At 39.9% G+C, this 23,147-nt stretch overlaps 2 protein-coding genes across 5 annotated transcripts in view; one reads left to right on the top strand and one right to left on the bottom strand.

Moving 5' to 3' along the window:
* Positions 1-546: 546 nt before the first annotated feature.
* Positions 547-1,721, bottom strand: LOC129722802 (PRA1 family protein 3). Of its 2 annotated transcripts, none has more exons than XM_055676560.1 (3): positions 1,583-1,721; positions 1,070-1,497; positions 547-990 (listed from the first exon to the last, which is right to left on the bottom strand). In XM_055676560.1, exons 2-3 carry the CDS (start codon positions 1,491-1,493, stop codon positions 854-856), a joined length of 561 nt encoding a protein of 186 aa, XP_055532535.1. In that variant the 5' UTR covers positions 1,494-1,497; positions 1,583-1,721; the 3' UTR covers positions 547-853. The 2 variants fall into 2 exon arrangements, with proteins under 2 accessions (XP_055532535.1, XP_055532536.1); XM_055676561.1 differs by having other exon boundaries at positions 1,070-1,517; positions 1,583-1,720.
* A 1,049-nt stretch (positions 1,722-2,770) lies between these two features.
* The window catches only part of LOC129722160 (tyrosine-protein phosphatase non-receptor type 61F), a 33,437-nt gene continuing 13,060 nt past the window's right edge, over positions 2,771-23,147 (top strand). Inside the window, exon 1 of one of the 3 annotated variants that reach the window (XM_055675424.1) lies at positions 2,771-3,500. In XM_055675424.1, coding sequence (XP_055531399.1) covers positions 3,330-3,500 — 171 coding nt within the window. In that variant the 5' untranslated portion in view covers positions 2,771-3,329. Of the gene's footprint in view, positions 3,501-20,242; positions 20,393-23,147 lie in introns of those variants that run through there. The other 2 variants (XM_055675425.1, XM_055675426.1) reach the window with 2 other exon arrangements.

Below are 23,147 nucleotides of genomic sequence, written 5' to 3'. Positions count from 1 at the left end.
TGTTTAACTTTCTGATGAAAAATTTCGTTATAACGAACTCTCCGCTATTCAAATCGTTATGAAAATTTACGGAAATTTTACTACAATTAATTATATTATTGCGTAAGCATGCAAGAACTTCTCTTGGACGCCGAGAGTATAAACTGCAGAGGGACAGCCGGTTACTTGCGTAACTGTATAGAATTCACAATAAGATAGCGAGCGGCAGTGCCATCATAGTTGTAGATCTTTTGAGAAAATTTTCTTGCATTTACACTAAGGTCGCTTTTCACGCGAATTCCGGAATTTACGCGGTTTTTTTTACGTTGATCCCGGAATTTACGCAGTTTTTTTTTACGCGGCACGTATCCCCCGCGTAATTAGCGACTTTAGTGTATATGAAATCAATTCACAAGCACGAAAAACTCAAGCTAAGTAGGTTAGATCCCGCACATGCTTCAACATTAACGGCCCATCGGGCTTACCCCGAACGGTATGAGCATACCAACAAAGAACTGTTGATATGTGTTGAAACCTGATTTTTTTTAATAATTTATACTTATGATATATAACGTTACCATAATGTTTATTTAAGTTATCAAGTGTGGCATGTACACTTAAGATTCTACAAATATCTAAGGGATTGATATTAAAAATTGAACAAGTTCTTTGCGTAATGACTAGTACTAAGAAATATAAACTTTGCAAACGGTAATTTTGTTAGTACTCGCTATCAGAACATCTGATTCAAAGCCAGAATGTTTTGTACAGACAGCGCAAAGTAGATCTTTTTATTCGATGATTTCTACTGAGTATGGTTAGAGCTCAGAGATAAGCTGCCCGTCAACGATTATCCACAGAAACGCATTGCAACTTAAAATGCATCCGGCATTAAGCCCATGGCATCCAAAAACTGTCCCATTGGACTTTGCTTCACTCCAACGATTTCAATGGTATTCGTGATTTTATTTTTGATATTACGAAGCCGCAGAGAAGCGTGAACAAATGTTACTAGAATGTAAATTTAAAAAAAAAATGACTAAATAGAAATTTTCAACGATGATGTCACCATTCAGGCAAAGTAACTTACGTGAGAATGGTAGCAAAATAGCGAACATCACTATCAGGACAGAGTCAAACAAAAACAACACCAGATAACTGCAGCCCAGAACACCTCCTAGTACGGCCCACTTGTTAGGCTGGTGACCGGCAGCAGCACTCAATGAACGACGTGATTCAGCGGCAAAGAACTTGACAAACACGTACAGAAGAGCCATGATTATGGTCACTCCAAGGACAACCTTGTACGGGTGGAGTAGTCCAACCAGGATAAAAACGGCAACACTCATGAGAAAATAGTTTGTTTGATAGTAGAGCAGATTCTTCACAACTCTGTTGCCCCATTTTTCGAAATCCTGTAAGTTGGGAAGCTGGAAACGCGCTGATTCTAGCAAAAAATCGCTCACCGAGCGAAGAGGTGCCAGCTGGATGCTGCTGCCCGGTTGAGTTGCCATAGTTCTACACGGCGAAAAAGCAATCTCGATGAAATTTATTTGAAAATAAATTGTCCGGGTCTAAAAATAACTTTGAATGGGACACTTACCTACCACCTTTCAATAAGTGTAGTAATTCCGGCGAGTGATTTGGCTCAAAAGTTGAGTAAAATCTAAGGGTAAAACGAATGTTCAACTTGACTGATCAGAATCAGAAGCAAAAGCAAAATAAAAATTCTGATGATTCACTCGTTCATTTTCAATGAACCTACGATGATACACATCGTCTTCGACCAATAAGTATAGAGATAAGGTATGGCAAGATGCAGATTCCTGTTGAATTTTTGTAGTTTCCTTAAATTTGCCAACTTTTTCAAAATGTGTGAAATTTTTGGCAGACGTTTTTCTGGGCGCTTTCAATGGTCAAGAATCCACGTAAATACTATAAGTTCTGAGGTAATGATTGGGATGATTGATTGGATAGTTTCACGGTTCAGCTATTGATTTTACAAAAAAGTGAAGATAATTTCAGGAAAAAAGGTCTTAAGAAAAAAAAAATAAGACCATATGAAAATCAACAAATTTTTTTTTCTTGTTTGAATTTTACTAATGTTTATTTCTAAACGTCCGTTTCTCCCCAGCAAACAATTTTGCTGTATAACAGCTTGTTAGGCTTTATTTCAGCCGAAATGGTAGCTTGGCAAGCTATAAATCAACAAATTTCTCGAAGCAAGAAATATCTTCGGAATAAGTTAGTGAGCCTTTGATATACTTAAAAAACAAACTCGTTTTAAGTAATGGAAGCTACGCTTCGAGCAAAATAAAAATTTATCGAAATCGATAAGCAGAAGAACACATTTTTGCCAGCTGCTCAGTTTTCCTGACTTCACGATCACAACTAATTTAATGTAGAGAATTATGATATACTTTCTGGGCGATTTTTACCTTTGGATTGAATGATTGTTTTTGAATGTGTGCTCTGACAGCTGATGAATCACTGAATATTTGTTTGTTGCATGTGTGCGTGAAAGCATTCATCCCCTGCTCTATCGTTTCATTGCTGGCAGCGCCGCCAGGCGTCCGAATCATGCATACAATTATTTTAATGTCGCGTTAAATGTACCAAAACTACGACGCCGGACTCTGTAAGTGAAACAATATCGGTACATTTCTAATTAATTATATTAGTTTTTGTTGTTTAGAGCAATTTATTATGTACTCTCATGTGTTTTCTTCAAATCTTGGCATCTTTTGTATCGCGCGGCGGTAGAATTCATTAGTTTCTTTCCTGAACAGTACAACTGGCATCTCTGGCTGACGACAGAGGCGAGTTGAGTTTGGAAGAGCGTAAAGACTTTTTTCGGACAGGTTTTATATCAGCCATCATCGCGCGGTCATTGGTTGTCGCTAGAATCGGCTAACAAAACTATGGAACCATGAGCCATTGGTAGAAAATATCGTTATTTCCTGTGCCGTGCTTGGACACTACTCGGAAGTAGGTTTCCGAATTGTCGGAACTCGGTTTGTGGTTAGTAATTCTAGTGGAAAAGTGCTGGCTGTGAATATTTTTCTAAAGAGAAAAAAGGCTTGGAGGCGTAGAAAACAGCAAACGGAGGGAATAATAAGAAGCTGAAGTTTTGGTGATGAAATTACAGGAAGAAGCAAGAAAAGAAGTTCAGTTGTATAAAAGCCAAAATAGTTAAGTAAAATTTGCATTCTTCTGAAGGTGTAAACTGGCTATTAAAGATCAGTTCTTTTGATCTCTGGAATTTGCTGAGTTGAGTGAAGGTGTAAAAACTCGAGATACAAGAAAACGGGAGCAGTGTTATTTCCTAGTAGAATTTCGAGCTCCCGTGGATGGAAAATAGCAGAGTATTATCTCTAGCGGACGTAACAAAAGTCAGAATGAGTTCTAACAATACAACTAGTAGCAGCACCACCAGTAGCAGTAGTGGCGGAGGAACAAACAGCATCGAGGCTGAATACAACGATATAGAATCCCGTAAAGCTTGGTGTTCTGTTTTCCAGGTAATTTCTTCGTAGCCAATGGCTTGTACTGTTCATATCTGTAAGCGATTGATTTTTTATCGACACATTTGCTAATCGATTGTTGGATGAATTGTCACATCTTCTAAATCAGGATTACGCGTATGCTCTCGAAAACAGAAAAATATCCTTTAAATTTCTATAGTGACTTTACCCCCAGATGTATTGTAGCTGGGGGATCCCCCATTGTTCTATTTCTGCTAAAATTGCTTATTGTGTTGAGTGTTCCTGCCTCCAATGACCAGTCTAACTACCACGGATGAACACGTACTGCAAAAGTAAAAATTAGTCATGGTCTTTCGTAACGCTGAGACGGAGGCAAAAAGGCAACCCCATGACAGCGAAGAAAATTGCTTGTTCTTTTACTGCTTGTGTAGCAGTTCGCATGGCCAAGTGGTCCTGAAACGCAAGAACACCAGGGAAAAGTTGTAATTGTAGATAAGAAAACTTATGCGCTTCCAGGCAGATATTAAGTACACGAGGCGTAGTATGACTAACTGTGAAGAAAAAAAAATGCGTTTGATGCATATTGATTCAATTAGTGATTGGGAATAGTAGGTGTTCGAATAAACTATTGACAGCAAATTTTGAAATTTACCCTTTCTGTATATCTCTATTTCCATAGTATGTCCCGACATAAATGTCTTTGAAAAACGATTATTTTTTAACAACTGTTTACAATGCCAAACACGTCTCGTTTGAGGATAGTAACATACTGACAATCTCCACAATTTTTTTGTGATTATTCGATTAATACGGTCTCAGATCCTGACTCATCTCGCGTGTAAAACTTATTAGGCTAAGAAAATAAAAGTGGAATTGAGCTTTAGATCCGCTCAATGAAAATTCGATTCCTGGTCAAGGAACTGTTCGAAGGTTCTGCAAAATAAACTGAGTAATTGCCATTTTTTGCACTGGTTTGACTTCAAGGGTTTTACGCAAGATTCAAAAATTAAAATTATAAAACAGAACAGAGGCAGAGACCGCAGATTTAGTAGTTTTTCATTAATACGTTATGAACTAATTTAGCATATGAAATCATATACTTTTTGACGGGATGGAGTATGTCCGAATGAAATTATAACGATGTTTTGAAACTAAAACAACAAAAAACTACCGGTTTGAAACGTAAATGAGATATAACATTAGCTAAAAAATATCCCAAAGTTCTATCAACCAAAAAGTAAAGAAAAAGAATGACGGCATGCACATGGGGTAATGGTTTTTTTTTTTATACTCAAAAATTGCTTTATTTACAGTTACATTTTTCTAAACATACATAGTCATGTAATTTCTTAAAGATTCCAAGTTTTTATCATTGTCAGAGACTTCTAAATTGTACATTACATATCTAATGAACATCTTTAACACTCTACCTCTAATTCTTCTACTACAATTTATTGTACAGTAATGCAGATCGTCAAAGTTGATATTGTTTTGCTGTAATATTTGATTAATATTTGTAATGGCTAGTTGCCAGAGATAGTTCACTATCCTGCACTCTGCAAATTTGTGTTTGAGGGTTTCTGTTTGTCCGCAATGTAGACAATCGGGATTTTCTCTTCTCTCCTGACGGTAAAGTAACTCATTATGGTATAGTTTTCCGTGAACTAGCAGAAAATAAATAGACTTTTCATCAGACGTCAGGCACCTGTGATTGATATTTTTCCACACCTTTTCCCAATTCCTTGTGTGCCTTGTAGTTATCCCCACTGGGGGAAGCTGCTTTAAGAGGTGTTTATATATGCTATTAGCTGACGGGTCATCAGCTATATTTTGGGGTATGCTCTCCAGGGCAGGTTTTATTATTTTGAGATGAATAAGTGAAGTGAAGGCGTCATATTCAGATATTTCAAATATCTGTTGATTAGCAAGCTCTTCGATTTTAGATCTGGAGAATGCAGACCTAAACCACCTTTTGATCGTGATCGGAAACAGTCGATCATTTTTACTCGTTGTGCAGGTACACCTTTCCACAGAAAATACCCAATTTGTTTGGTGAACTGTGCCACGCATTTATTCGGCATCGGTATGATAGAAGACAAGTACCATATTTTCGAACATATGTATGTATTAAGGAGAATGACTCTTTGCTTTATATTCACCAGACATGGACGATGCATCCACAGCAGGCCATTGACGTTCCGATAAAGATTTTCCCAGTTTCGAGCAACAGTGTCCTTTATACTGTTTTTGAAAAAGACACCGAGAACTTTTATAACATCTCTCTTGATGAAACCATCCCAATTTGGAAATGGTTCACCGATTTCCATTGCCTCCGTTTTCGTTAAATTTAGTTTAGCTCCTGCTGCTTTGCCAAAACGGTCAAAACAGGCTCGAATGCGACTTAGTTTCGATGAGCAGCGCACTATAATCGTTATGTCGTCAGCATATGCTGTTACACATTCCCCTGGACCGTTACATATTTCCGTCAACGCATCTAGAAGAGGTTGTAGATATAGGACAAAGAGTAGCATGCTGAGAGGATCCCCTTGCCTAACAGATCTTTTGATTGAGAAACTTTCCGTAGTGCAACCATTGATGACTATTTGCGATTTTGACGGAGCTGTTAGATTGGTCAGTAGGTTAACAAATTGTGTATTTATTCCCATTCTACGCATCGTCGTTAGCAGGTATGGGTGACTGACTCTATCGAAAGCGTTGCTAAGGTCACAGGCGATGATAATTCTTCCTGTTCCGTCTTGTTTTGCTAATGCAATGTGATCCCTGATCATACATGTGGCTTCGAAAATTGTACGATCTCCATTGCTGCATTTTTGGTGTGCAGAAAGTACGTCCGTAGCGATCTGTTCCAGTCGATGCTTCATCACTCTTCTTAGTATTTTATAGTCTACATTCAATAGTGTGATGGGTCTTAGCGAATTCAAACTGTTATCTCCTCCTCTTTTTCGTACCAACACAATTATTCCGTCTTGCAGGTCATGTCTAATAGCTCCGTTTTTCATCTCGTTGATCACCAATCCAAATTCCCGCTTTATTATGTCCCAGGCTTTGATGTAGAACTCTCTTGTGAGGCCGTCTTTCCCGGGTGACTTGTTAGCGGCAGATCCCTTAATAACAGTAAAAATTTCGTTTAGCGAAATATCTGCCATGATCCGTTCGTTTTCCTCGTGGTCTGCATTCAGTATTCTTCTAGGATAAAAAAGTTGATCGTCTTCGATTTCCTCTTCGTCAAACAGATTTCGATAATGCTCCAAAACGCAGCGACTAATTTCTGCGTTTTCCGTGATCTGTCTTTGGTTTACCTCCAATGTTGCAATGTTGGTTTCCAGGCGCCTATTTTCGTGATCCGCAACTTGAAAAATCGATACATCTTCACCTCCCAGAAATGACATAGTTGTTTTTCGTCTCGAATCGGTAAACTGTTTTTGCTTTTGCAGCATTATCGCTTTGATTTTGTTTATTTCGGTTGTACAATCTCGTTGCCGGTGCTCCTCAAAAGCGCGATTCAGACAGGTATAATAAAAGCCTAAGGTGTTGTTGAACGTTTGTATAGCCACAGAATTTTTCCACCGAAAAAAGGATGCAATTTTTCCTTTCACGTAGGATGCCCACCAGTCAACCCATGACCTGTAATTTCTCTTTTGACGAACCCAATAGCTCCACTTAAGCCGCAATTCATTCATGTTTTCATCGGTCAGCAGCTGGTTATTCATCTTCCAAAAAGGTCGCTCAACGTTACGTGCGCGCAATGGTAGGACTATCCGTGATACAACTGCCTTATGATCGCTGAAGCAATTTGCCTGAAGTCTGCAGTATCTGGCGTTCACTAGACATGTTTGGGTAACATATATTCGATCAATTCTGGACATAGATCGTCCACGAACAAAAGAGTAGTCGATCTGGTGGTTGAAGTGTTTCCAAACGTCCTTGAAATCTAAACTGTAGCACAATCTTCTGAGCATAGGGCTCATATTGGAGATGCCAGTAGAATCAACTGGGTCAGTGACTGAATTAAAGTCACCCAACATAATGGTGTGAGCTGCGTGATTTTGTAATTATTGCGGAACTGTTTGGTTGAAGAAAGCCTCTCGAGCGACTCGATTGTTTGATCCCGAGGGTGCATATATGTTTATAATTTTGATCAAATTTTCATCATTTCCCAGCTCGATGCTTATGGCCCTCGAATCTAAGCTCCGCTGCACTCGCCTAACATCTATACCGTTGCGGACAGCTATTGCTGTACCACGCTGCGTTTCATTGATATTTAAAATCATAGTGTAGCCAGGAATACTTATACAAACCCCTACTACCTCTTGAAGAGCAAAAAAATCGAGATCGAGTGTGTATATGAAAGCCCTCATTGCATTTATTTTAGTTGTATTGCTGATGCCGTTTAGATTAATTGTCGCGAAAGTGTAAGTGTAACATTGTGGACTATTTACGTTTGCCATGTCGTACTCAATTACTTGCCTTTTTTAAAGAGGTTGGATAATCCGTGGTGGTTTGTGTTGTCCGGTATCTCATGCTCCTCATCCGAAATCTCCATCGTGCCCTTCTTTTCTCGGGTGAGAGAATTCGATCTACTGTTCGTTGGTGTGGTACGTGGACTCGCAGTTGCCACGCTGCTGATTGATGTCCTGTGTGCTCGGGTTCCGTGTTGCTTAGTTGTATTTTGTGTATCCAAGATTGTAGTTTTAATTGCTTTCTCTCGAGGCTGAGTGTCCAAATTTTGCGCCGGCCGTTTGAAGAGACTTTGTGGTTGCTGTTGTACTGTGTTGTTTTGTTGCGTCGAGGAGTGTGCTTGTTGCTGTTGTTGGGCTGTTTTGTCTGCTAGGCATCCAGTTTGCTCCCTCACTGGACCACTTGCGAGTACCTTGGAGTATAGCGAAGATGTTTTGTTTTGCGTGGTTTGTTTTGCACGGTTTTCTGCACAACTGGCTCTGAAATGAACCTCCTGGTTGTAGTGTCTGCAGGTTTGAATTTGATTTGTGTACGTGCAATGGCTGCTGTACCCTCGAATGTTGACAAAGGATGGGATTGGATCGGTCATGCGGATACGCGCAACACGTACGCCACTCGGTGTTTGTGCGAAAAATTGTGATTTGCACATTTCATGCCTGATGTAGATGATCTCGCCGTAGTGAGATAGATACTCCACAATCCACTCCTCCGGCATCTTTGGTGGTAGATGATGTAGCTTAACGTCTGTTCCTCCATCCTCGACGTACAGCCTCATGTGGTGATTTGTGCCATTGTGATTAATTGCGTACTTATTGTCGTATGCGTCCACCACTTCTTGCACCGCTTCTTGCGTCTGTAGCTCCACGAAGACTTTACCTTCGATTCGATCGATTTGTATGGCAGCAACTTCCCCTGGTGTCAGTTTTAGGTTTTTTGCGATGAAGATGAATATATTTTCATCCCTAATCTTGCGCAGTCCTCGTATATCGATGAAGAAAGTATGCTTCCTCAACGAATCCATCGCCGCGTTTGGGGGCTTGATCCGCAAGCTTTAAACCCCTGTTCGATTTTTGTACCGATATGAAACTTTCGAATAAAATAGCAATCGCTTTGGTTTACGTCTGCTCAGCTTAAATGCTCAGCGATAACTGTATATGAAATCATATACTTTTTGCCGGGATGGAGTATGTTCGAATGAAATTATAACGATGTTTTGAAACTAAAACAACAAAAAACTACCGGTTTGAAACGTAAATGAGATATAACATTAGCTAAAAAATATCCCAAAGTTCTATCAACCAAAAAGTAAAGAAAAAGAATGACGGCATGCACATGGGGTAATGGGGTTGAGGGGTTATATACCTTTTTGGTCGATAAAATGAGGGAAGTTTCAATCTATTTTTAAGTGCATAGCACCATTTTCATTGCATCAAAAGGGTATTTTTCTGAAAGTACAGTTCTTCAACAACAAAAAAATACGTTTGATTTTGAGATATACCAATTATTACTGGAGAAATGGCCGTTTCCCCGAAACGCTATTTTTTGCAGAGGCTTGCGGTGATCCTGATAGAGACTCAGCGGGTCAACCGAAATCAAAAAACTCATATTATTTCATTAGTTTAGAAGTGTGCCGGGTCCTTGAACGATCGCTTTTATGAGTATTTTGTTTTCAGTGCAAATGGGAACATTTTTCCCAAAAAATGCACGTTTTGAGCGCTAAAAATTGCATTAAAAAGTTTTTTGCGGCAAAATGTAACTGTATGTTTCGAAAAGCGATCGTTCAAGGACCGGCGAATTTAATAACGAAAATTCAAAAAAAAGATGAAGGAAATCGGTTCAGTAGTTTTCCCGCAATCAGGATCACGGCAAAGTCATTTTTCGGAAATCACTATTCCGAGATAATCACGTGTTAAGTTTCAAGTTTAGCGCGCTGCAAATCGCTCTAACTTTCTTCCTATTGCTCAGATCTTTATGAAAATTTGTGAAAATGTTCTCAAGATGCTGTATTTGAAGATAATACAATAATTTTTTTTTCGGTTTTTTGAAAACTAAAAAAGGTATATAACCCCTTAATCCGCCATTGTGTGTAACACGCAAAAACATTTTTCTTCTTACCTAATTCAATCAGTCATCAGTTAAAACTTCCTGAATAAAAGCTAAATAAATTGTCATTTAGAGTGGGGTTTGTCTGTTAGTTGACGAATAAAGATAATGAAACTAATGAAATTTACGCGCTTTTTCACGTGAATTTTAGTGTATTCAAGTGTACTTTCACTATTATACAGCTAGATTTCAGAAGCTCGCATCTGCTTTGATCGCTTTCCTTGATCAATTTTATTTTGTTAACAGTTCAGTCACAGACAAACAGACGTGTCTCTTCGAAAAAAATTCCTGAAAAGTCTTCGTCCTTATTCGAAAGTGTAACGCTCATGCACTTATGAGCTTATTGCCTACTAATTTATTTTCGTGATTCGTGTTTTTGCTTATGGGTGGGCTTAAATCAACACCAGCGGCATTACTGAAGGTTTTTGCTTTGATAATGAATGTGCACGCTTGCTTATTGCGACACTAGCGGCATTACTGCCCAATAGGTAAAATTTCGAAATAATCGTTTTTTTTTTCTGGTCGATGAAATCGTCATCGCTTGGCACGTCTGTTTGTCTGTGGTTGACCTTCAGTAAATTTTCCTAATGAGTGTGCAAAGAAGCAGTCTTGAAACGTGTCTAATAGATCATGGTGGTTGATGGTAAACAATCGATAGGTCCTTTTCAAATAGTTGAAGGAAAGATTAAAAATCACTGCGAATTGAAATGTTACTTACTTAAGATATTCCTAAAAGGGGCAATAAAAATCCGATATGCAGAATGCCGGAGATTGCCGATTCACTTGGAATAGAACCTTTTCTTAATAACTGCTTCACTACTATCAATCTTCTAGATATCATTTGCCAGCTCCTTGGTGTCACCCCACTTGCAAAAATACCGCTATGGAAGCGTTTTTAGCTTTCCAGAAAATAAGAATCGCTAGCTTGCGATTAAAAATGATGTTGGACACCAATTTTCGGTTTCAAGACGTTATGCTTATTCAAAGTTGCTCTAGATAAACATTTCAAAAGGTCCTATCTGCTTTCATCGTTTTTCCGGAGCGTCTTTCCATTTTGGTAATGGTTCAGCCTTTAGTAACTCTCCCAAGCGTTCAGAAGGCTAGAGTGATCCCTCCGCTAGCAACTTACGCAAATAATGTGTCATCAAAGGTGTTTAATAAGTTGTGGTGATTGAATGAAAGTGATCGATCAAAAAATCGACCAAAGCAGACAGGACCTTTTGAGATGTTTCTCTAGAGATTCTTCAGCCTTTTACAGTTCTGGAGAAACCGAAACTCACCATCTTGGATATCAAAATAATACCGTAACAGGCACTAGAATTAGTCAATTAGTTTCATATGTTCTTTCTGCTGCCGGGAAATCTCTCCTCGGTCCTGCGCTACTCGTCGCTCATTTCCCAGCAATCTCGAGACTCGCAAATCTGCCTTAACCTGGTCAAACTAGCTAGCACGTTGGGCCTCTCTGTTTCTTGTGCCGGTGGGGTCCTTGAAGAGAACCGATTATACCGCATTGGCATTATTTATACACCTGCGCCACTTTTCGCTTTCGGTTTGTATTCTACAAAATATTGTCAGCAACACTTTCCGTTCAAATACTCCGTGAGCAGCAACACGGTTTCAAGTCCAAAGAGAACTACTGGTCTAATTAGGGTTTTGTATATCGTCAGTTTTATCCGGCGCCGTATGCTTCTGAATCGGAGCGTCCTGCAAAGATCAAAGCATGCCCGATTTCAAGCTTGAATAGGTACGTCGTTGGATCTCCTTACTTGTGTTATTGTTGGTGGTTACCAGAGGTCCGCAGCATCAATTTCTAGTCCAACTCTCCCTTTCCTAGTCTGGCGTAGATTGCCTCTGTCGTCGCAAAGTTTTTCGTAATAACGTCGAGGTCGGCAATGAAGCCTATGAGTTGATTAGGGGCCATCCACATACCACGTGGACAGATTTTTGACGATTTTTCAAGCTGTAAAATCAAAACACGGCCAAAACCGAAATCTTTTAATGTCGGCAATAATATCAAAAGTGATTTTATATTGTTGTATTTAGGATTGGCACTCGCGATACTAGAGCTACCGATCGGATAACATTTGTTTTTCACGCTTCTGGATCCGGATTGCATCCAAGTTGAGACCGATCGAACATACATAAAGCTGTCATAAGTTGAAAACAGACTGAAATCAGCTGATCGCAACTGTCTCGTGGATTGCCTTATGCGAGGTTCAAGTTTTCGAATGAACAAAATGGGTGTAGAGGTTTGAATGAAACTAAACATCGACGGAAGAATTCCACCATATTGACAGAAATAATGAATGAATTTGCTCGTTTTTTATTTGCACTACGAAAGCTCTGAAGATGGATCTGCAAACTCTCGCGGCCACGTGGTCTCTTTCAAATTTCAATGACGTCGAGAGAAGAAACAGAAAAGCATAACGAAATAGATTACCAGACACTAAAGAGGTGTAATGAATGTTTACTCTCGCTGACATCGGTTTTGTTCAGCAAAAAGTTTGAACCAAAAATGTCATTTTTACGCGAGGCGTCGCATTAGTAGTGGTGAGAATAAATGACTGCGTCTATCCTGCCGCACTTGAAGGTGCAGAGAAGTGTTGAACGACGGTTAGTTCAGGTGAAAGGTCTGAACAAACGGTAGTCATTATTGCGTGTGGGTTGCGTTGCGTGTGAGTTGTATGGCGTAGTCTGAAGTGTAGCCCATCAGGTTACATTCTTCACGGTGCATAAATTTCCACTATGTAGAAAATAAAATGAGGATGTTCGGGATAACATTGAAATTACAGATAAATTACTCCGATGATTTTTTATCCACCCTACAAATGTGAAAAAATCACTCTTTTTCTGAGATTGTCTACCTGTCCTATGAACAGGTTGAACAGGTGGACGAGACGCCTCTGCCTTTACTGAAAATTGTGACTCTCGCTTCGATGCCCGCTCGTCAGATCACAAACTCAAGCGCTATGTTGAACAACGTGCAGGATAGTCCATCTCCTTGTCTCAACCGTCTGTGCGCGCATGTGAGAGTCGTCTACATTTCAACCGGTCCATGGCTGCAGCTCGCCAGTTCTGCAGTCTGCGTAGGGTCCGTAGGTCGTCTTCCACCTGACGATCCACCTTGCCCGCTGTCGTCCCTGACAGGTTGTTTTCAAAGAACATCTTTACCGGGCTGTTGTCCGACGACTTCACGACATGCCCCGCCCATCGCAAGCTGCCAATCTTAGCGGTGTGGACGATTCATGGTTCATTCACCTGCTCCACGCTCCGTTCTCCATCTGCATTCCGCCGAAGATAGTATGCAACACATTTTGCACGCAGACCGCAAGTGTGCATTTGTTCTCCACGAACATAATCCATGTCTCATGGCCGTAAAGGACTACCGCACAGTAGGACCAAACTGAAGAGAGACAGACAAAAGTCTTTTTCGACGTTTTAGCATATTATACGTGTCTTCAGAGAAGTTTCCTAATCCGCGACTTTTAATATTTTGAGATATTCGTTAAAAATGTTATCAAGGGGGTATACAGTCAAAATAAAGGCAACAACGTCTAGTTGCAAATATCAAATTTAGGTCTTCAGCAAAGTTGTAGGACTAAAAAATTTATGAATTTTTCTCGAAGAAACTATTGTAATATCATTGACATATAGTTAAATTTTTATCAATACCCCCTTAAATTTAGTTTATTGAGTTTCTTGAGTTTTGATTGCATTTAATCGAATTGAAATATTCTATAAAGTTGTTGATATCATGAAGATACACAACTTTTCCTTAGACTTCGATATCGTATATCGAATGGCTTGCTTAGAAAAAGAATTTTAAGTCAAAAATTTACTCATTTTTCAATTACTATATCTCAATAAATGGCACTTTCGGGCAGCCAAAATAAGCATCATTTAATCAGTTGTTTTATACGCTAGAAGTATACGAAAAATCATGGCCGGGTATGATCGGGTATTACGGTTTTCTCAGCAATCTTTTCGATCATACCAATTACATTTCTGAATGACCTCGTAGACGGATTTCACACTAACTCAACCAGGTGTTGGCAGCAACCTCTCAGAATTCAATGATACTTTGTGGATGTGTGAGCCTTTTCAAACTAATCTAATTTGCAAATTATTCTTCACTTCTATATGCAAAGATATGAAATTTTTAGCTTTTTCATAATAGATATATCTAAATGATTGTAAGATATAAAAAAACTTATAGGGAATTGCCTGAACTTTTATTTGAAAATAAAAAAAAACAAATTGCAAAAATCTTGTACTGAAAAAAAAAATCAAAAAAAAAAATTACTTCAAGAAACCGGTCAGCTCAGATTTTTTTGAACTTTATTTTTCATATAAAAATTTAATTTTTCATATAGAAAGTGGCTCATTTCAAGATGGCTTGACAAAGTTTTTTTTTAATTCTTTTGGCACCAATATTTAGTGGTTAATTTGTGGTTTCGAAATCCAATTTGTGGTAATTTGTGGTTGAGTAATTTTTGAAAAATTTTCAGAAAACTGAGTCAAGCCATCTCTGAAAATGATTTCGCTTCAAATGAATCGGACAACGATGTCATATACATCAATCGAAAGCTCTCAATTTGTGGTTCACGAAAATGTAGTTTTTGTAGGCATAGTTCATATTAAAATAATTAAAAAACTATCATTTAAATTTTTGAACATTGTTTACCTCTTGTTGTCAACACCGACCGTACGCGGCGTTGGATGAGCATAGTACTGGCACCTGCCGATGTTAGTGCTAGTGGGTTATCTAGAACATATCGACAGTCGTTCATATACACTAAGGTCGTTTTTTACGCGGGGGATGCGTTCCAAATTTGTATGGGCCCGCGTAAAAAACGACTTTTGTGGGTTGCAAATATAACAAAGAAAACCGTCCTAAAATGTTAAAACCTCATTTGAATATGATGGCCAATCTAGAAACCAAAATTCAATATTTTGAATTTTGAGTATTTACACCAAAAATTGTGTTTTTTTTTAAAACTGACATATGATCACTCGTGGCCTAAAACGGAAAACGTGATTGAAATGAGGTCGATATCTTGTACCGTTTTTGAGTAATGGAGGAAAGCAACCCGCGTAAAAAAAACCGCGTAAAAAGCGACCTTACTGTATACGACATACAGTTGTCGCTGCCGTTGACAGCTTTTTTGTTTTATTATTCAGGGGGTAGTTGTAGTAGCATATTCCTGAGACGAGAAAATATCGAATTTTAATTCTAGTCAGGACTCACACCTATGGGCATTTACCATGCGTTTCAACCGTTCCCTACAGTTCTGAGGCCCATTCCCGATCTTCAGGCGTCATTCCGGTTTCTAAAATACCCAACAGTCGAATACAGTTGCGTAGTTGATTACCAAAATATTATTATATTTATCGGCACAAAAAATTGTTCTTTATTATTATCAGGCTGTAATTTATTCCAAGAGTTAAAACGTATGTGCTAATAGATTTTAACATATAATAGATTTTGTATGAGAAAGACCAGTTCACACCCCTAGGTGTATTAGTTTAGGTTTTTTTTTCAAACAATCGGTAAACGGCAAAACTACATTTCCGGAAATGATTCGACCGAAGATCGAGAAAATTACGCTCGCATGTCTACCTAAAACTTCATTTATTTTGAGGAAATTTACGTAAAACACACGGAGGCTTGTCAACTACAAATATCTGCTAATTGATCAACATTTGCATTTCGCAGAAAATCTGCACATATAGTATCCCTGCTGTTTACATACTGTTTCACCTAAAAATACTCAGAGGAAGAGATTCGCGGTGAAAAAAATCGCCAATTCGGCAACTGGGTTTCATATGTCAGAGGTGCCAGATCTCTTATCAAAGCGCAATGTTGACTAACATTCGACTTGTATAATCGGTGGTGACGATGAAAGTCCTTAAGAATAATTTAGTGCTTCGCAAAAACTGTTAACGTGATATATTTTATGCTTATGTTTAATTTTATACACCTTCACTTATTTTGTTACCTATACACAAGGTTTGTTGAACTCCGGGTAAAAATCACTCACAGCATTCTTAATGCATTCATTGGCAATAGAGCAAAAAATCGTATAGAAATAAACACGTTCTTTTTTGTACCTGATTGCAATACCTCTCAATGTGGTGTTACCTTTCTTGTTCGTTTGGCTCCAATTTTGACGGTTCGTTTGGCTCACCGCATATCTCTCCCTCTGAGTATCTCTAGTTTCACCATACTCATCGCTATACGAAAGCTTTCTGAGATAAAATCATCTTGATGGTCTACCAGCGCCGCGTACGGTCGGTGTTGACAACAAGAGGTAAACAATGTTCAAAAATTTAAATAATAGTTTTTTAATTATTTTGTTATGAAGTATGCCTACAAAAACTACATTTTCATGAACCACAAATTAAGAGCTTTCGATTGATGTATATATCATCGTTGTCCGATTCATTTGAAGCGAAATCATTTTCAGAGATGGCTTGACTCAGTTTTCTGAAAATTTCTCAGAAATTACTCAACCACAAATTACCACAAATTGGATTTCGAAACCACAAATTAACCACTAAATATTGGTGCTAAAAGAATTAAAAAAAATACTTTGTCAAGCCATCTTGAAATGAGCTAGAAAGTGCCATTTATTGAGATATAGTAATTGAAAAATGAGTAAAATTTTGACTCAAAACTAATTTTCAACTCGATTAAATGCTATTCAAACTCAAGAAACTCAATAAACTGATTTTAGGGGGGTGTTGACCGAAATTTTATATCTCAATGATCTTACAGTATAGATACTTAGGGGCCATCCACATTCCACGTGGACCACTTTTTTAATGATTTTGACCATCCCCTCCCCCCTCCCCTCCATGGACAACTGCCCATATGAATTCTAAAAAATTTGTATGGACCGTGGACATTCTTCTGCTCGTGCATTGTTGCATCGGTTAGTATAGTTTCACGAAAAAATCGTAAACGATTGCACTCGCGCGGTCGCAACGGTTCTTTCAAATGTTGTTTGCCGGCAGGCAGGATTTGTCTACCTCAAATCGTGCTGTAATAATTTTAGGAGCAGCGATGGAAAAAAATCATTTTTAGCGATTTTGAATACATATAAAGCAAGCCTAAGGCCAGTGACATACTGGCGCGTTCTGCGTTGCGGAGACGATTCGCTTTGCCGTGAGTTAATGTACAGCGCTAAGCAGAGCTGTACATTAACCCACGGCAAGGCGAACAGTCTCCGCAACACAGAACGCGCCAGTATGTAAACGGCCTAAGATGCGTTGACCATGCCAATGGTACAGTCTTTTTTTACTGTCTTCTAAGGATATGTTTTCTGTTGCTGTTTGTTCGTGATACCTATTCGCGCTGGCAGTCCGGTAGTCACATTGAGAACGTATTGGCAGCAGAGCACCACAAAAGGAAACGGAAAATGTACTCCGTGTGCCGTTTCGGCATTATTTGGAGGATGTCTGCGGGATTGCGAATGTTGAAAAGAAAAGAAGTTGTTTTTAATACAGACATTCGTGTCTGCCCTACACAAACAGCGCGTTCCGGTAACATCCCGAATCCACCGGAGACATTTTCCCTCTCTTAGTTTTATTTGCCTATAATGGATGTCGTGTGACGGCTGTTAAAAAAGGCTGTTGGAAGAAGAAGCGTAAGGACTGCCCTGAACCTTACCGACAGCCTTCGTGCAAAGAAAAGTGTATCGCACACCGAATGATATATACAACCATACATGCTTTGTTGACATGGGAACAAGGTGAACAACAAAGGAAAAATCATTCGTGTATGGAGAAGTAGACGGCAACGTTTTAGTCGCAATATATTTTATCTGTCGGCTGTCTTTATTTTTATTTTACTGTCAGAGGGACGCTCTCGGATGTCATCAAAAACCTGTCATCGATTAGTACAGTTTTATCCCCTGGCGTTAACATCACCGTCAGTATGCGAATAACGAAGTATCGGTGTTGATGCACTCTCTTTGGAAAGTAAACTTACGATATATTTCTTGTTTAAAGTGTACACAATACGTGGTTCTCAATGTGCACAACTCGGTATATGAAGTTATTCGTCCGATGTACACGAAGCGAATAGTTCTCATCTACAGTCATACCTCGATATAAGGCAACTTTTTTTTGTCGTTACGTTATATCGAAGCACGAAAAAAAATTTTTTTTGTATTGATGCAAAATTGTTGATGGTTACTCAAAAGTGCGCAAAAACTTATTTTCTATCACCTGTTAGTATATACAAACCTTTCTTATGCATCTTTAAGACAATTTTCGTTGACAAACGTAACCAGCCACAAAACAGTGGAAGAAAAAATGATCAATTTTACCCCATTTTACGGTACCTATTGATTTCAAAACTTACTAAAAACATTTATTCGGAATATTAAACGCCTCAGAAAAAATTTTGGAACTTTAATTTTAAGGTTTCTAAAAAAGTTACGGTATATCGAGGTATGAATGTATTCGTACTCATTTGACTAATGAATATGATTTTTTGTCAAAAAAAAGAAGTAAATGACAGAGTATGCTCTCTTCTCTCGTTCAACTGAACCGCAGCCGAAGTAGTCCGTTCCACCACAGGAAATTCTCACAGCGCCGTACGTCTTCTGCTACTAATAGCCAATTTCTTTATTCCACTGTGTGCGGGCAAACTGCCGAGGAATAATGAAACGTCATCGCCGTTTAAGTCGCAAGTAAGAAAGAGATGCCAGATAATTGTTCAAGAACTTAGCACGTATGGTGGTGGGTTGAAGCTGACAAATTTTACAGTGCGCTTCGGGCAGCACGGCAGGTCAAAACTGGGTCAAAATCGAGCGAATAAAGAAAAGTTTTGACAGCAGTTAGTGCGCCTCCAGGTCAAAACGAGGTGAGCTGGTGGAATAAAGAAATTCGCTATAAGTCAACATGATATTCTCTCGATAGCAACCCTAACGACGGGTGTATGGAGAGATAAACACAACGAGCGAATCTGTTTTTTCCCAGAAACCAATAATGCACCAAATCATCATTTCGTTATGGGTTGAGGTTGAGAAGATTCAGAATTAGTCGCAATCAGGAGTTTTGAGATAACATGACGATTGGGTAATATTCGTCTCATTTCCATCCCTGATCAGAAGTGAAAAACAATCAGCAGCGTTTCTATGGAAAACTTGTACGCGTGTGAGAATGACTGGATAATACGCGGTAAATCAAAGATTACATTTGCAACAAATATTGAGAGCGATAGAAGATTTACATGCTTGTCTACTGACACTAACAGGTTTTTCCGAGTCGAGACACGAACCTACGACGTGGGGCAGACGAGAAACCAGAGTGAAGACCTTTCTTTTTTGCTCGTCACCTTGCAGCGAACGTTACCTCTCAACGCTTTATGAAAAGAGGACCCCACAAAAATATCTGCCCCGGGCCCTTCAGCACACAAATCCGGCTCTGGCCAGCATCGTACCTCGAGACCAGCTGTGTCTAGCACAGACGACACGAATAAACACTTACTGTGTACTGTGTTCTCTATATCAGTATCAAAAAAAATCGTTCAAAATATTTTAAATAGCTCTCTTTCCTAAACAATTTGTCAACCTGCTGTTAGAACCTAATAAAAACGGATGTCTTAAAAAAAACAGTACCGTACAAGACAGGTAGAGCAGACCTCCACTGTTCTATCATTGCAGCGGTACACAATTGATCGGGTGCAATAAAAAAAAAACTGCAATGCTGCTGCTGATAATGATTTACAGTTTATCTCATGAACATGTTTACAGACCCCCCCACAATTATGGATTACATAAGAAGATGTATGAATTCAAAAAATCATTTCAAGCCAATTCATTGTTTACAAGTAATCTATAGATGTTTTCAGTCAAAGAAATATGTATTATTCCACTTGATTGAGTATTTTTTCCCATGTTTTATAAATATTTCTCAGAAAATATATTTATTTTATAACTCATCGAATATGCAATCTATTCCGCGTCGAACACCTGACGGAAAAGGACGTGCAAAGTGGTCGTTCTATTACAATCCGGTCCGTGTGTACGAATAGCCAAACAAAAGAGTGTATTATCGCGCTAAAGGCCAACTAGATTGTGAGTTGTGTCGCTACGTTCTGTACCCGGCTCGCATTGGTGCAAAATACCAGCTGCAGTTTTGATCTGTGCACAGTGAATAGATCTTTCGAGTTCAAGGCCATCAGTTGACAGTCGAGTCGTGTCGCTGTGCTGAGTGATCTCACACCCGGCTCACTGCTGGTGGCTGTATTGGTGCTGCTGTACTGGTGCTGCTGGCTGCTTTGGGTGCAGCTTCGAACGATCGGACAACCACTGCTGGAAGGAAGAAGTAAATAGGTACGTGTTCTTGTCGGCGCTAGTGCGCTACATTTAGCGCGATGGATATAGATCCCTCGCCTCCCGTGCCACCATCCCCGAACCCCCCTGACCCTGACCCTTCTGTTACCCCCTCCCCTGTTCATTCTCCAGTCCCCCCTCGCCCTAGGCTTAACCCGGACGGATCTCAACAGGGCAGCTATACTGTTTATTTTCGTCCAAAGGCAGGAGTGAATTCAAAGCGATTAAACATACTGCAAATTTCTAAAGACCTGACGAAGGGGTACAAGGCCGTGACCGAAATTTCCAAGGTCCGACCTAACAAGCTCCGTGTCGTGGCCAGTGATCTGGCACAGGCCAATGCTATCGCTTGCTCTGAGCTCTTCACACGCGAGTATCGCGTTTACATACCCGCACGAGACGTGGAGATCGACGGTGTCATAACCGATTCGAGTCTGTCTGTCGAGTGTATCCTAAAAAGCGCAACCGGTTGCTTCAAAAATACCGAAACACAGGCGAAGATTTTGGGTTGTAAGCAATTGCGGTCCATGTCTCTCGTCGGCGGTAAAAAAGTTTACACTCCGTCAGACTCGTTTCGCGTTACGTTTGCCGGATCTGCACTCCCTAGCCACGTCTCGATCGACCGGGTTCGTCTGCCTATGCGATTGTATGTACCCCGTGTTATGAATTGCACCAATTGCAAGCAGTTAGGCTACACAGCCGCCTACTGCTGCAATAAGGCACGATGTAGCAAGTGTGGGGAGACTCATGCGGAAGATTCTTGCAGTGTTAATGCTGAAAAATGTATTCACTGTGGGGAAAACCAGCATGAGCTCTCCACATGCCCGGTGTACATGCAGCGCAGAGATAAAATCAAGCGGTCACTTGAGGAGCGTTCAAAGCGTTCTTATGCTGAGATGCAGAAGAAGACCGTGACCACTTCTACCATAACAACGAACCCCTTTGACCTGTTGTCCTCTGATGAAACCGATTCTGACGATTCATCAGCGGGAACATCTTATGCCAATCCTGGAGAGTCTAGAAAGAGGAAAAATGTTTCTTCTCCTAAACTTCCCCGTAAAGGTCCTAAGATTTCCCAAAGTGTAATGAAAAGTACGAACAAACCAAACAGTGCTGCGAAAAACCCGAAGCAAACTCCTCCTGGGCTTGCAAATTTAAAGTCCCAGAAGGAGTTCCCAGCACTGCCAGGAACATCTAAAACCCCAGTTGTTCCTTTTGCACATCCAGTTGATGAAACAAACTCTGGATTAGTGAAATTTTCTGACATTGTGGACTGGGTTTTTGAAAACTTCAATGTACCCGATCCAATTAAAATTTTTCTTACAGCATTCCTCCCAACAGTTAGGTCATTTTTGAAGCAGTTGACTGCCCAATGGCCCCTCCTTGCAGCGATTGTATCCTTCGATGCCTAATTCAACTGCGTATATGAAGGATTCTATCTCTGTCTTACAGTGGAATTGTAGAAGTATTTTACCAAAAATTGATTCGTTTAAAGTTTTGATAAATAAAAACAAATGCGATGCATTTTCCCTTTGTGAAACTTGGCTTACTTCAAATATTGATCTCAACTTCCATGATTTTAATATTATTCGCCTTGATCGAGACACCCCATATGGAGGAGTACTTTTAGGGATTAAAAAGTGATATTCTTTCTATCGTATTAACCTCCCCTCGATTCCAGGCATCGAAGTTGTCGCATGTCAAATGACAATACAAGGTAAAGAGCTTTGTATTGCCTCAATGTATATTCCTTCCAGAGCACAGGTTGGGCAACGGCTGCTTTTTGATTTAATAGAACTTCTTCCCTCGCCACGTTTGATTTTGGGAGACTTCAACTCTCATGGTGTGGCTTGGGGTTCTCCTTACAATGATAAACGCTCCTCTTTAATCTATAACCTTTGCGATGACTTCGACATGACTATTTTAAACAATGGTGAAATGACACGTATCCCGAAACCTCCAGCGCGCCCAAGCGCTTTGGATCTATCCTTATGTTCGACGTCGCTACGGTTGGATTGCACATGGAAGGTAATCCTCGATCCTCACGGTAGCGACCATCTGCCTATTCTTGATTCAATTACAAACGGGTCAACTCGCATGCGACCAATTGACATTCCGTATGACCTCACACGGAATGTCGATTGGAAGTTATACGAGGAAATGATTTCAAAAGCGGTCGAGTCGATTCAACATCATCCACCACTTGAAGAATACAACCTCCTCGCGGGCTTGATTCTCGACGCCGCGTTGCAAGCCCAAACGAAGAAATATCCCGGCGTAACGATCAAAGAACGGCCTCCCACTCCGTGGTGGGACCAAGAGTGCTCCGATGTCTACACGCAAAGATCCGACGCGTTTTTGGCCTTCCAGAAGGGAGGTATACCTGGCGACTATATACGGTATTCGGAGCTTAATACCAAGCTTAAAAGCCTGGCTAAAGCAAAGAAACGCGGATATTGGCGTCGGTTCGTGAACGAGACGTCGAGGGAGACATCGATGAGCACTCTTTGGAACACAGCCCGAAGAATGCGGAATCGCGTAACGGTCAACGAAAGCGAGGAGTCTTCAAGTCGGTGGATATTTGATTTTGCTAGGAAAGTATGTCCGGACTCTGTTCCTGAGCAAAACATTGTTCGCGATGCGTCTCCGGGCCACGACGCGATAGAATCACCTTTTACGATGGCAGAATTTTCAGTTGCCCTCCTGTCCTGTAACAATAACGCGCCTGGGTTAGATAGAATCAAATTCAACTTGT

Source organism: Wyeomyia smithii, chromosome 2, assembly GCF_029784165.1.
Source record: "Wyeomyia smithii strain HCP4-BCI-WySm-NY-G18 chromosome 2, ASM2978416v1, whole genome shotgun sequence".
Lineage (NCBI taxonomy): Eukaryota > Metazoa > Arthropoda > Insecta > Diptera > Culicidae > Wyeomyia > Wyeomyia smithii.
The sequence above is the reverse complement of the archived record's forward strand: the minus strand, read 5'-3'. Positions and strand labels throughout refer to the sequence as shown.

Bases quoted from the DNA above. Each gene is read 5' to 3' on its own strand.
- LOC129722802 (XM_055676560.1), bottom strand. From the start codon at position 1,493: ATGGCAACTCAACCGGGCAGCAGCATCCAGCTGGCACCTCTTCGCTCG. The intron at 991-1,069 runs GTAAGTTACTTT...TTTACATTCTAG, and splicing joins TATTTTGCTACCATTCTCAC to TAACATTTGTTCACGCTTCT.